Source organism: Oncorhynchus mykiss, chromosome 16 (assembly GCF_013265735.2).
Source record: "Oncorhynchus mykiss isolate Arlee chromosome 16, USDA_OmykA_1.1, whole genome shotgun sequence".
Lineage (NCBI taxonomy): Eukaryota > Metazoa > Chordata > Actinopteri > Salmoniformes > Salmonidae > Oncorhynchus > Oncorhynchus mykiss.
Window position 1 is genome coordinate 59,277,848 of NC_048580.1, and position 14,803 is coordinate 59,292,650.

The 14,803-nt window shown below is 46.8% G+C and overlaps 1 protein-coding gene across 3 annotated transcripts; it reads left to right on the forward strand.

The window, feature by feature from the left end:
* The first annotated feature begins 1,112 nt into the window (after positions 1-1,112).
* Positions 1,113-12,806, forward strand: LOC110492427 (peregrin). 3 transcript variants are annotated; one of them, XM_036947415.1, is made up of 16 exons: positions 1,113-1,470; positions 2,788-3,560; positions 4,909-5,098; positions 5,393-5,680; positions 6,230-6,747; positions 6,853-7,093; positions 7,371-7,502; positions 7,636-7,764; positions 7,851-8,244; positions 8,392-8,700; positions 8,874-9,143; positions 9,298-9,445; positions 9,593-9,726; positions 11,062-11,174; positions 11,359-11,513; positions 12,126-12,806. In XM_036947415.1, exons 2-16 carry the CDS (start codon positions 2,833-2,835, stop codon positions 12,307-12,309), a joined length of 3,933 nt encoding a protein of 1,310 aa, XP_036803310.1. In that variant the 5' UTR covers positions 1,113-1,470; positions 2,788-2,832; the 3' UTR covers positions 12,310-12,806. The 3 variants fall into 3 exon arrangements, with proteins under 3 accessions (XP_036803310.1, XP_036803311.1, XP_036803309.1); XM_036947416.1 differs by having other exon boundaries at positions 6,853-7,051; positions 11,059-11,174; XM_036947414.1 differs by having other exon boundaries at positions 1,114-1,470; positions 11,059-11,174.
* Positions 12,807-14,803: the final 1,997 nt, after the last annotated feature.

Below are 14,803 nucleotides of genomic sequence, written 5' to 3' on the forward strand. Positions count from 1 at the left end.
CAAGGTGCACAACATTTGAGAGAAATAAGCTTTTTGTGCATATGGAAAAGTTCTGGGATATTTTATTTCAGCTCATGTAATATGGGACCAATAATCTACATATTGCCTTAGCCTAGTGATTAGAGCGTTGGACTAGTAACCAAAAGGTTGCAAGTTCAAATCCCTGAGCTGACAAGGTACAAATCTGTCGTTCTGCCCCTGAACAGGCAGTTAACCCACTGTTCCTAGGCCGTCATTGAAAATAAGAATTTGTTCTTAACTGACTTGCCTAGTTAAATAAAGGTAAAATAAATAAAATTGTTATTTTATTTGCACCAAAGAAAAGTGATAGACAACAATACAGATGTAAAAAAAAAAAAAGATTATTAAAAAAAAAAGAAACAGTTTGCAGGTGTGGTTGGAAGCCCATGGGCTTATATGAAAACCACACCATGAAAATAAATACAACACATCAGTATATTTCAAGGCCTAATTATCTTTCCTCCAGAAATGAGTCTGTTCAAATTGACCTCCAATGAAAATTCCACCCACCTCCACTTTTTGATAGTCTGCCATCTTTTATTTGTATTAGCATCATGATAAAATTAAATTTTTGCCTACATTACTACTGTATAAATGTGAAATTAATGTAATCACAATAGATGATTGGCATTAAGCCTATAATAAACAGACATAGCCTATATTGAACAATGAAAATCTACATTTGACTGTAGAACTATATATATTTTGTCTTCCTTTGCCAGGCTATATGAAAATGTGTGCATACTGATCAAATAATCAATTTCAAATCTACCGTGCACATGTAACTAATCTGTCGTTTTCATATTCAAATTTATGGCGGAAACCCTCCATATATGATTTACTTTTCCACATTGGCAGATTCGCAAGTAACAAAAAGAAAAACCAATGATCTTAGAAGTTTTCATAAAATCGAATGCAGCGTATTTTATCCGTATGTTTTTCGTCTTTGGACATTCCATTCTTTATAGTGCATATTTATCCAGATGTATATTAAAAGGTGTGAAACTGATAGTTAGATTCGCCACACAGAAAAATAACAACAAAAGGAACCAAATTACATTTAACGGTGAAAACGTGACGCCACTTCCCTAGGTTTCCATTGGTTTCAAAAGTACACCTTCCTCAAACACCAAAGAATGGTACACATCGAAGAATGGTACACATATTTCGACAAATACACCATAAAACAAATCATTTTCTATTTGACGAAAGTGCCCACACGCGCCTATGCCGTACAGCAGTGGCTGCCCCTTTTGTTCGCTGGAGTTCCTGAATTATTCCTATCACAATGAAATTACTAGGATATTGTGTTGTCGTGTAAACCATTTACCCCACATTTCTTGTGATAAGATAGTATTTTATATGATTAATACATCGATCTGCAATCGTCCCATTTACCGAGCTGGAGTGAGAGATTTTGCAGCACGCAAGCTTGAGGAGCCCTGAGTAGTAAGTGTTTATTAATTCAGAGCTACATTGACTATGTATTCGTGGTGTCTAGAGAGAAATAGGCTTACATTTGTAAGGTGTTTCATGATTTTTTTTTAAACGCAATGTATTTGTGCTTTGATTTATGTTACAATTTGCTTTTCGAATAGTTTCTTATCCTATGTAGGTAGCGAGATAAAACCCAGGATTCTGAGTGCTACATTATCATAATTATGATATATTTATCTTTCCCTGTTAGTAAATGTAATTCCCCTAGAACCACATTGATGACTAAGGAAATGGTTTTGCTTTAGTTACATTAATAGGTTGCAATCAGGTAACACAGGGTGTTATTTTGTAGTGGCTTGGTTGATCAGGGTGAGGTCTAAACATTGTGGAGGGAAACATTGTATCAAGCTGAAACATCATTTGAGCAGTTACATTGTATTACCTCGGGTTGTCACCTGTAAGAATGGTTACAATGTTTCTCAGGCTTCTATAGATACAAATGTATCATTTTTCTGCCAACTAGCAATAATAGTTGCAATCTAGTGGATATAGCTTTCTGGTTGCGTTTGCAAGCTATAGTAAATTGCTACACATTTCCTTGGATCTTTGAGCACGTGAATAGAATAACATAAGATTACGCTATCCAAATGAATACAGGGGCTAAACATTCGATCGATCAAGAGTCAAAGAGTCATTCATATGATTTATTATCTTATACATTGATTAGCTTGCCAGAGTTTCATCTGGTACTTCTGGTGAATATGTTTATTCAATGACAGTGGAGGCTATCGGCAGGTGTTTAGAAGTCTACTTTATGATTTATATGAAGCACCTGGTCGAATCAACCTTTGAATTTATCTGTTATCTGTAATCCAACATTCCAAACGTGTAATTTATCTCGGCTGTTAAATCGATCCGGTTACTGGCTATCTAGCTAGCTTTTTGTGTCTTCAGTTTAAGATTTGAATCAATCTTTTATTCGAAAACATTGTTACTTGTAACAGTAAGTAAACAGTATTGCAAGTCAAATTTAATTTGCATTGATTTAGCTAGCACGAAAAATTGTCAGATGCACCTGTCGTTGCCATGGTAAAGTTGACAGCTATCCAGCCACGTGCCTGCTGTTTTCAGGGGTTTGTTTCCTTGAAATCAGCAAGACAACATGGAATAGCTTTTAGGATTCCAAAGGGCTAAAGGCAATGGACACAACTGTGATGTTTTCAACATAGACTGACTTTTATTTTGACATAATACCCATCTGCATGTATGTGTTTCAATAATGTTGGCGTGAGAGATGCCAACACCCTCCCCCTCCCCTCTCTTTCTTAGATGTAAGCTTGAACAGCTCCTGTCCCAGCAGTGGCCATCGGCACAATGGGGCTGGACTTTGACGTGAAGACTTTCTGCCACAACCTCCGAGCCACCAAGCCCCCTTACGAGTGCCCAGTGGAGACCTGTCGCAAGGTCTACAAGAGCTACAGCGGCATTGAGTACCACCTCTACCATTACGACCATGACAACCCCACGCCTGCACAGGGCATGCCCCAGAAGAAGAGGAAGGGGCGCCCCCCTCGCATGTCCCTGGTGGGGACCGGGGACATGGAGGGAGGGCTGGGAAAGGGAGGTGGGCCAGGGCAGGCAGGGAACACCCCTGGGAGTCCTAATCAGTCAGAGCACTCCCACTCCCCAGGCAGGGAGACGATGACCTATGCCCAGGCCCAGCGCATGGTGGAGCTGGAGATCCATGGACACATCCACCGCATCAGCATTTTTGAGAACATTGACGTGGTATCGGAGGATGACAGTGGGGCCGAGGACCCTCCATCCTCGGGCGGAGGTGGGGGAGGGTTGTGTAATGGGGGCGACAGCGGGGGAGGAGGGAGTGAGGTGGGGGGCAAGGACAGGCCAGACACCCCTGCTGCTAACGGGGGGAAGGCAACACCCAAGTCCGGGAAGCACAAGAGTAAAGAGAAGAAGAAGGAGGGATCGTCACACCACCACAGCGCTTCCTCTGGCCCAGCAGTCAAGCTGCCTGAGGTGGTGTACAGAGAGCTTGACCAGGAGAGGCCCGACGCACCCACACGACAGTCATCTTATTACAGGTCAGTCACAGTACCGCACGACCCTCATCCTACTACAGGTCAATCACAGTACCGCACGACCCTCATCCTACTACAGGTCAATCACAGTACCTCACGACCCTCATCCTACTACAGGTCAGTCATAGTACCAGACAACCCTCATCCTACTACAGGTTAGTCATAGTACCACACGATCCTCATCCTACTACAGGTCAGTCATAGTACCAGACAACCATCATTCTACTACAGGTCAGTCATAGTACCGCACGACCATTCTACTCCAGGTCAGTCATAGTACCACACAACCCTCATTCTACTACAGGTCATTCATAGTACCACACAACCATTCTACTCCAGGTCAGTCATAGTACCAGACAACCATCATTCTACTACAGGTCAGTCATAGTACCACACAACCATCATTCTACTACAGGTCTGTCATAGTACCACACAACCATCATTCTACTACAGGTCAGTCATAGTACCACACAACCATCATTCTACTACAGGTCAGTCATAGTACCACACAACCCTCATCCTACTACAGGTCAGTCATAGTACCACACAACCATTCTACTCCAGGTCAGTCATAGTACCACACAACCATCATTCTACTACAGGTCAGTCATAGTACCAGACAACCATCATTCTACTACAGGTCAGTCATAGTACCACACAACCATCATTCTACTACAGGTCTGTCATAGTACCACACAACCATCATTCTACTACAGGTCAGTCATAGTACCACAGAACCATTCTACTCCAGGTCAGTCATAGTACCACACAACCATCATTCTACTACAGGTCAGTCATAGTACCGCACGACCCTCATCCTACTACAGGTCAGTCATAGTACCACACAACCATTCTACTCCAGGTCAGTCATAGTACCAGACAACCATCATTCTACTACAGGTCAGTCATAGTACCAGACAACCATCATTCTACTCCAGGTCAGTCATAGTACCAGACAACCATCATTCTACTCCAGGTCAGTCATAGTACCAGACAACCATCATTCTACTCCAGGTCAGTCATAGTACCACACAACCATCATTCTACTACAGGTCAGTCATAGTACCACACAACCATCATTCTACTACAGGTCAGTCAGTCCTCTGTAGTTTAGTTGGTAGAGCATGACTCTTGCAACGCCAGGATAGTGGGTTCAATTCCTGGGACCACCCATACGCAAACAATGCATGACTAAGTCTCTTTGGATAACAGTGTCTGCTAAATGGCATATATTATCATGTTATAGTCAGTCACAGTACCCTGCCTCAGCTGATGGTATTGAAGGTTTAAATATCCATACTCTGTCATTCCATTCCTCTCTGCTCTCTCCCCACACTTTCCTCTCCCTCAGGTACATAGATAAGTCGGTGGAGGAGTTGGATGAAGAGGTGGAATATGACATTGATGAGGAGGACTATATCTGGCTGGACATCATGAATGACAAGCGGCGTAGTGACGGGGTGACGCCCATCCCCCAGGAGGTGTTTGAATATCTCATGGACCGGCTGGAGAAGGAGTCCTACTTCGAGAGCCATAACAAGGTGACACTCACTCTCGCTCGCTCGCTCGCTCGCTCTCTCTCTCTCTCTCTCTTGCTCGCTCGGCCTGGCTCTGAGTGACAGATTTTGTGTCATTCCAGCTTTTATCCACCTTCTTTCCAGACATGATGTTGACTTGCTTTATCTGTCACCTTCTGTTGGGTGTGTGGTGTACTGTATTGAGTGAGCAGTAGGATGTAAAATGGCGTTAGCTGTGTGAGTCTGTTCCCCTAAATAGTTATCCCTTTACTTACCCTCTTGTCCATTTTCTACTCCACCTTTCCCCTCCTCGCTCAGACGGACCCCAGCGCCCTGATCGACGAGGACGCCGTCTGCTGCATCTGTAACGACGGCGAGTGTCAGAACAGCAACGTGATCCTGTTCTGTGACATGTGTAACCTGGCCGTGCACCAGGAGTGTTACGGCGTGCCCTACATCCCTGAGGGCCAGTGGCTGTGTCGCCGCTGCCTCCAGTCCCCCAGCCGCGCCGTCGACTGTGCCCTCTGCCCCAACAAGGGTGGGGCCTTTAAACAGACGGACGATGCACGCTGGGCCCACGTGGTGTGTGCCCTCTGGATCCCCGAGGTGAGAGTGTGTGTGTGAAGGTAGAAGTGTGTGTGTGCGTGAGGGTAGGAGTGTGCTTGAGGGTAGGAGTGTGTGTGTGTGTGAGAGAGGGTGTGTGTGTGTGTGTGAGAGAGGGTAGGTGTGTGTGTGGGAGGGTAGGTGTGTGTGGGTGGGAGGGTATGAGTGTGTGTGTGAGGGTAGGGGTGTGTGTGTGAGGGTAGGGGTGTGTGTGTGAGGGTAAGGGTGTGTGAGGGTAGGGGTGTGTGTGTGTGAGGTTAGGGGTGTGTGTGAGGTTAGGGGTGTGTGTGAGGGTAGGGGTGTGTGTGTGTGTGTGTGTGTGTGAGGGTAGGGGTGTGTGTGAGGGTAGGGGTGAGTGTGTGTGTGTGTGTTTGTGTGTGTGTGTGAGAGGGTAGGTATGTGTGTGAGGGTAGGGCGGTGTGTGCATGCTGTGCTTGAATGTATTGACAAAGTTGTGATGCTGTGCATGTCTCTATTCTGTCCTGTTGACAGTCCTGTTGCAATGAATGTGAATCTCCTCATCCCTTCCTCCCTCTCCTTATCTCTCCCCAGGTGTGTTTTGCCAACACAGTCTTCCTGGAGCCCATTGACAGCATCGAGCACATCCCCCCGGCGCGCTGGAAGCTCACCTGCTACATCTGCAAGCAGCGCGGCTCAGGGGCCTGCATTCAGTGCCACAAGGCCAACTGCTATACAGCCTTCCACGTGACCTGTGCCCAGCAGGCCGGCCTCTACATGAAGATGGAGCCCGTCAGGGAGACCGGCGCCAATGGCACCTCATTCAGCGTCCGCAAGACCGCCTACTGCGACATCCACACCCCGCCCGGCTTAGCACGCCCACTCGGAGGGGTGGGAGGGGCTAGCATGGGCTCCTCCCACAGTGAAGGCGAGCTGGAAGAGGACGATGAGCCCAGTGTAGGTCACGATGACGACACCAAGGGCTGGAGCTCAGAGCGGGCAAAGAGGGCCAAGGCCAAGTCCAGACTGAAGATGAAGAGAGCCAGGAAGATACTGGCTGAGAAGAGGAACGCTGCGCCTGTGGTGTCTGTGCCCTGTATACCCCCACACAGGTACTCACACATACTCACTGCAGACACAAAGGCATACAGATTCAGACCTCACATACTCTCCCAGTCTCTTCAGTCCTACCATCTTACCTATATGTTCCTCCCCAGGCTCAGTAAGATCACCAGTAACCTGACAGTGCCCAGGAAGAGCCAGTTTATGCAGCGACTGCACAGTTACTGGACCCTGAAGAGGCAGAGCCGGAATGGTGTCCCTCTGCTGCGCCGGCTCCAGACCCACCTGCAGTCACAGCGCAACACGGAGCAGCTACAGCCACAGCCGCAGGCGCCACAGTCGCAGGTTACCACGGTAACCACCACACAGTCTCTGTCTGGTGTTGTTATCACAGCGGTAGGGAGAATACTACTAGAAGCTCTGCATGTGTTTGGAATGAAGTGTGCCGGCTTTTCAGAGACAGAAGGAAAGAGGGAGTGTGTGCTCTGTTTTTGTAAATGCTAAGGTTGCATTGTCTCAGGCGATTGCTTTGTTTGATTCTGCTGTGATGTAGTGGGTGTGGTGCTGCGTCCTGATTTAACTATGTAGGCTTACTGGTGTGTAACACTGCCAAACTAACCAGTTTGTGTGCGTTTATTTTGTGTGTGTGTGTGTGTGTGTGTTGGGGCCCCAGAGGGACAGTGAGGATAATAACTTGGCTCTGAAGGAGCAGTTGAAGGCATGGCAGAGACTGAGACATGACCTGGAGAGAGCCAGACTACTGGTGGAGCTCATCCGCAAGAGAGAGAAACTCAAGAGAGAGACGGTGAGACACACACACACTCCTCACATCCTTACTTCATGCACACTTTTGTATATTGGCACATGAACACACACTTGACATCTGTTTGCACAGTGAGCAGGTGTGCTTACACATGTTGATCTGTCTGTGTGTTCAGATCAAGGTGCAGCAGATGGCGCTAGAGATGCAGCTGACTCCCTTCCTGGTCCTGCTGAGGAACACACTGGAACAGCTACAGGACAGAGACACCAGCAACTTCTTCACTGAGCCTGTCCCCCTGGCCGAGGTAACTCACACACACTTTGACACCCCTTTGTGTTATCTCACACATACTGTGGCTGGTGGGGTTTAACCCCTAACCTCTCTCCTCAGGTGCCAGACTACCTGGACCACATCGAGAGGCCCATGGACTTCCAGACCATGTGGAACCTACTAGAGGCTCACCGCTACCTCAGCTTTGAAGCCTTTGAGGCAGACTTCGGCCTCATCGTCAACAATTGCCTCAAATACAACGCCAAGGACACAGTGTTCTACCGCGCTGCTCTGCGCCTCCGGGAGATGGGTGGGGCTGTGATCAGGACTGCCCGCAGACAGGCAGAGCGAATCGGCTTGGACTATGACACAGGTATGCACCTCCATCGAGAGCCCAGCCCGGACAGCCAACGTGACAGAGAGAGGGACAGGGACCAGGAACAAGAGAGGGACAGGGACCAGGAACGAGAGAGGGACGGAGACGGAGACAGGCCGCTCTCTTCCAATGAGGATGGTGAGTGGCTTAGAGTCCTGTATTATCACCAAATATTCTACTCACGCCTTCTCCTTTTCTTACAGTTGTACTCTTCCACTTAAGTTATAATGTTGCTGTATAGCCGTGTGGGATTCTGTAGTTGTTAAATTTCTCTCTGTCCCTTAGACCTGCTTTTACCAGAGAACCGGCGGAGGCTGCCATTGGAGGAGCAGCTGTGTTTCCTTCAGGCACGCTTTGATGAGGTCAGCTCAGGGAAGCACAGCATTGGTCGGTCGCGGCGTGCCAAAGCCCTGAGGAAAGAAATGACGGTCATCAAGAGGAAACTTGCCCACCAGAGAGAGGGAGGCTCGGGCATGGGGGGCAGGGACTCAGGGGGCGGGGGGGACAGGGGACCATCCCTCCCCCATCACCCCTCATCCACGGGACGCCACGACGAGGGGGAAGAGAGCAGCAGTCAGGAGATCAGTGGCAAGGGTGAGACTGAGGGGATATCTAAGCTCAGTGTACACGCTCCAGAATTCATTTACAAATTGATCTCCCATAGGCCTAGCCATACTTATCATGTGTAACTCTCATTATGTTAGATTTATGAAATAACATTTTCAGTCTCTGTCTCCCTGCTTCTCCCTCCTCCTCTCTCTCTGCAGATTTAAGTGCATCGTCCTCGGCTCTAGCTCCAGAGGTGGGACGTCGTACCTCTGTCCTCTTCTCCAAGAAGAACCCCAAAATGGCCGGACCCCCCAAGAGGCCGGGCCGTCCCCCTAAGAACAGAGATGCGGGACACGGAGGGGCAGGGGTGAGCCCCAGTCCAATAGGTCCCCCTCAGCTGGCCCTCTTGTCTCCCCCTCGGCAGAGGAAGAGACCCCACAGCAGCTCCAGCTCCGAGAGCGACAGTGATATCGACAACCTCCTCCCGAGTAAGACACACACACGCACAATCAAACCAATCACATACACAATCACACTAGGTCTGTAACAACATTGTTACATTGTCATTACTCTTATCTTTTAACAGTTACTACTCTCTAAGGTCAGTCTAGTAACTGTAACGGTTATGACGGTATCTCCTAGGCCTGCCCACTAACGGTTTTGGCGGGGCCAACCAGCCGGTGACTGAGAGTTTTCGGGTGTACAGGAACGAGAGGAGCCTTCCTCGATCCAGCTCTGACTCTGAATCCACCAGCAGCAGCAGCAGTAGTGCTGCCTCTGACAGAACCAGGTAATTATAGACACACACTGTGGTATTTACACACAGCCACATAGTCAAACACAACTGCACTGTCTATGATGCACACATTTGGTTTAGGATGAATGAATGACTCTCTTTTCGTCTTTCTGTCTCTCGCCCTCTTTCTCTCTCTCGCAGTACCACTCCGTCTAAGCAGGGCCGGGGGAAGCAGTCGTTCTCTCGTTCAGCCTTCCAGGAGGACAGCAGTGAGGAGACATCAGGGACAGAGAACGACTCCTACTCTGTGGGAGGGTCACGCAGCGTCTCACACTGTGAGTGCCACAGGCACACGTTCGTCAATCTCATCTATCGTGCCACCTCTACCTCTCGTTTTCCCAAAGTGTGTGTGTTTAGGAGGTATACACAGTGCCTTTGGAAAGTATTCAGACCCCCTGACTTTTTCCACATTTTGTTAGGTTTTATTCTAAAATTGTAAATCGTTTTTTTCCCCTCATCAAGCTACACACAATAACCCATAATGACAAAGCAAAAACAGGAATTGAAAACATTTGTATAAGTATTCAGACCCTTTACTCAGTACTTTGCTGCAATCTTGGCACACCTGTATTTGGGGAGTTTCTCCCACTCTTCTCTGCAGATCCTCTCAAACTCTGTCAGGTTGGATGTGGAGTGTCGCTGCACAGCTATTTTCAGGTCTCTCCAGAGATGTTAGATCGGGTTCAAGTCCGGGCTCTGGCTGGGCCTTTCAAGGACATTCAGAGACTTGTCCCGAAGCCACTCCTGCGTTGCCTTGGCTGTGTGCTTAGGGTCATCGTCCTGTTGGAAGGTGAACCTTCGCTCCAGTCTGAGGTCCTGAGCACTTTGGGACAGCATGATGCTGCCACCACCATGCTTCACCATAGGGATGATGTCAGGTTTCCTCCAGAAGTGACGCTTGTCATTCAGGCCAAAGAGTTCAATCTTAGTTTCATCAAACCAGAGAATCTTGTTTCTCATGGTTTGAGAGTTCTTTAGGTGCCTTTTGGCAAACTCCAAGTGGGCTGTCATGTGTCTTTTACTGAGGAGTGACTTCCGTCTGGCCACTCTACCATAAAGGCCTGATTGGTGGAGTGCTGCAGAGATGGTTGTCCTTCTGAACGTTTCTCCGATCTCCTCAGAGGAACTGAGCTCTGTCAGAGTGACCATCGGGTTCTTGGTCACCTCCCTGACCAAGGCCCTTCTCTCCCGATTGCTCAGTTTGGCAATGTTTTGGTACCCTTCCCCAGATATGTTCCTTCGACACAATCCTGTGTCGGAGCTCTAAGGACAATTCCTTCAACCTCTTGGCTTGGTTTTTGACAGGTGTGTGCCTTTCCAAATCATCAAGTTGTATAAATCTCAACGATGAATCAATGGAAACAGGATGAACCTGAGTTACATTTCCAGTCTCATAGCAAAGGGTCTGAATACTTATGTAAATAAGGTATTTTAGTTTTATTTTGGTATAAATTAGCAAAAATGTCTAAACCTGTTTTCGATTTGTCATAATGGGGTATTGTGTGTAGATTTTCGAATAAGGCTAATGTAACTAAATGTGGGAAAAGTCAGGGGGTCTGGATAGTTTTCGAACACACTGATTGTGATGTATTGGGTGTTTCTCTCAGTAGGGTGGGGCCGGGGCCGATCCGGTTGTAGGACGCCATCAGATGACTACTCTTCCCTTGATGCTCTGGACCTGGTGTGGGCCAAGTGTAGAGGCTACCCTTCATACCCTGCTCTGGTAATCCAGCCATGGATTGGACACACACACATGGATGTACACACATACACACACATTAGGATAAACTACGGTTGAAATTTCCATTCGGCCACAAGTTGCTAGTATCTCATACCAACCAATACCATAAAACTATTGCATTTACTTGTCCTTTACCCTCCCTCTAACCCTTCCCCTCCCCCTGTAGATCATCGATCCTAAAATGCCCAGTGAGGGGGTATTCCACAGAGGGGTTCCTATCCCTGTGCCCCCTCTGGATGTCCTGAAGCTGGGGGAGCAGATGACCCAAGAGGCCCGGGAACACCTCTTCCTGGTACTCTTTTTCGACAACAAGAGAACCTGGTCAGTACACTGTCTGTCTCTCTCTCAGTCCTCTGTGTTTGTCTTTCTCTGCCCCTCGCTCTCTCTTCCCCAGCTCTCTTCGTTCCTCCCTCTCTCTCTTCTCTCTGTCTTTGTTCTCACTCATTATCCCCCTTCTCTTTCCCATGTGAACCTCTATCCCTCTCTCACACTAGTGGAGAAGTGTTGTTTTGAAGGCTTCTCCTTCTATATCCCAGTGGAGGCAGCGGAGAAGCCAGAATCAGAGTGTAGCAGCAAACTTCATTCTGTAGTCAACAATGTGCAGCTCAGCAGCATTAAATCATTTCAAAAGGCTGTCTGCACGTAGTACAAGAGCAAAGGATGGGGGTTTTTACATAGAAATGCAAGAAAGCAAAAAAAAAAAAAATCCATCTCCCGCTAGCAGAAGTGGGTCACACAGGAGTGATTGAAGAGGACGCTTTGAGAGAGAACAAAGAGAGAGAAAATACACTTTGTTTTAGGTCACAACACATAAAACAACTCACAGCAGTCAGTGCTGCACTGTGGGTGGATAATAATTACCTGTGAGAAAGTGTTTCTAACCCTGTGTGTGTGTCTCTGTGTGTCTGTGTCTGTCTCTGTGTGTGTCTGAAGGCAGTGGCTGCCGCGTTCTAAGCTGGTTCCTCTGGGGGTGGACCGGGAGCTGGACAAGGAGAAGATGCTGGAGGGAAGGAAGTCCAACATCCGCAAGTCAGTGCAGGTGGCCTACCACCGCGCCATGCAGCATCGCAACAAGGTCCAGGGAGACCCCAGCAGCGACACCAGCGACAGCGACTGAGCACTAGCACACATATGCACACTCACAGAGATATGCCCAACACACACACACACGTCTTTGCTGGCCTCCCAAGGTATTGATAGGGTATTGGTTTCAGATCTGTGGGTTTTGATCTACCCTGTGGCCTTGGAGAGCCTAGCACCCAGCACACAGAACAATATGCCAGTAATACCTATTGGAAAGCACATGCAACACTCTATTTCCAACATACACACGTTGTTGGCACACACAGTGGTATTTAATCTGATGTAAAATATATATCTAAGATAATTGAAACAAAGGTATTAAGAAAAAATGATATTCCCAGAATCATGATTCTGATATGAGTGTTTACCAGCGACTAAAGAACATGGGTTGCAGAAGGTCGCATCACACAGATATATGCACACACACAGACACACACACATGCATATATACAGTTGAAGTCGGAAGTTTACATACACTTAGGTTGGAGTCATTAAAACTCGTTTTTCAACCACTCCACACATTTCTTGTTAAAAACTATCATTTTGGCAAGTCGGTTAGGACATATACTAATAAGTCATTTTACCAACAATTGTTTACAGACAGATTATTTCACTTATAATTCACTGTACCACAATTCCAGTGGGTCAGAAGTTTACATACACTAAGTTGACTGTGCCTTTAAACAGCTTGGAAAATTATAGAAAATGATGTCATGGCTTCTGATAGGCTAATTAACATCATAAGTGTCAATTGGAGGTGTATCTGTGGATGTATTTCAAGGCCTACCTTCAAACTCAGTGCCTCTTTGCTTGACATCATGGGAAAATCAAAAGAAATCAGCCAAGACCTCAGAAAAAAATGGTAGAACTCCACAAGTCTGGTTCATCCTTGGGAGAAATTTCCAAACGCCTGAAGATACCACATTCATCTGTACAAACAATAGTACGCAAGTATAAACACCATGGGACCGTGCAGCCGTCATACCGCTTAAGAAGGAGACGAGTTCTGTCTCCTAGAGATGAACGTACTTTGGTGCGAAAAGTGCAAATCAATCCCAGAATAACAGCAAAGGACCTTGTGAAAATGCTGGAGGAAACAGATACAAAAGTATCTATATCCACTGTAAAACAAGTCCTATATTGACATAACCTGAAAGACCGCTCAGCAAGGAAGAAGCCCCTGCTCTATAACGTCACAACAAAAGCCAGACTACAGTTTGCAACTGCACATGGGGACAAAGGTTGTACTTTTTGGAGAAATGTCCTCTGGTCTGATGAAACAAAAATAGAACTGTTTGGCCATAATGACCATTATGTTTGGAGGATAAAGGGGGACGCTTGCAAGCCGAAGAACACCATCCCAACCGTGAAGCACGGGAGGTGGCAGCATCATGTTGTGGGGGTGCTTCACAAAATAGATCAAGAGGTGGGAAAATCACGTGGATATATTGAAGCAACATCTCAAGACATCAGTCAGGAAGTTACAGCTTGCTTGCAAATGGGTTTTCCAAATGGACAATGACCCCAAGCATACTTCCAAAGTTGTGGCAAAATGGCTTAAGGACAACAAAGTCAAGGTATTGGAGTGGCCATCACAAAGCCCTGACCTCAATCCTATAGAGAATTTGTGGGCAGAACTGAAAAAGTGTGTGTTCTGAGCAAGGAGGCTTAGAAAACTGACTCCGTTACACCAGGTCTGTCAAGAGGAATGGGCCAAAATTCTCCCAACTTATTGTGGCAAGCTTGAGGAAGGCTACCCTAAATGTTTGACCCAAGTTAAGCAATTTAAAGGCAATGCTACCAAATACTAATTGAGTGTATGTAAACTTCTGACCCACTGAGAATGTGATGAAATAAATAAAAGCTGAAATAAATCATTCTCTCTACTATTATTCTGACATTTCACATTATTAAAATACAGTGGGGATCCTAACTGATCTAAGACGGGGAATTTTTACTCAGATTAAATGTCAGGAGTTGTGAAAAACTGAGTTTAAATGTACTTGGCTAAGGTGTATGTAAACTACCGATTTCAACTGTACATTCAAACAGGGCAATGCATGTGCACACACACGCATCCACACACCCTTTGGTGTGCACTTATGGTTCCACAGTATCACTGGTCCAACACCCTCTCTACACCGCTCCCTCTGCCCGCCCCCTCGGATCCCCGTGTCCAATCACGGCTAAGTGGAGCACGGGGTTGGCCGGCATGGCCAATCGACTGTAAGCAAAGCAGCTTCCTCTGTTATTTATTCCGTCTCCCAAGGACCTCCAGTCTTCTTCTCTCTACTAGTCTGACGGACCGTCTACACAACATTGCATTGTGCAGTCGTTTCCTCTACTCTTCCGTATGTGTTTATTTTGTTTCTTTAGTTTACGTCTCTTTTTGTTCTTGTCTGTTTGTACTATTCTGGCCACTGGCGAATAATGAAGACTAATGTAAATGTGATAAGAAACACACGCCAGCCTCACTGTCTGTTCTAGTCTCAGGCCAATGGCTTTAGAACTTTTTATATATACAGATT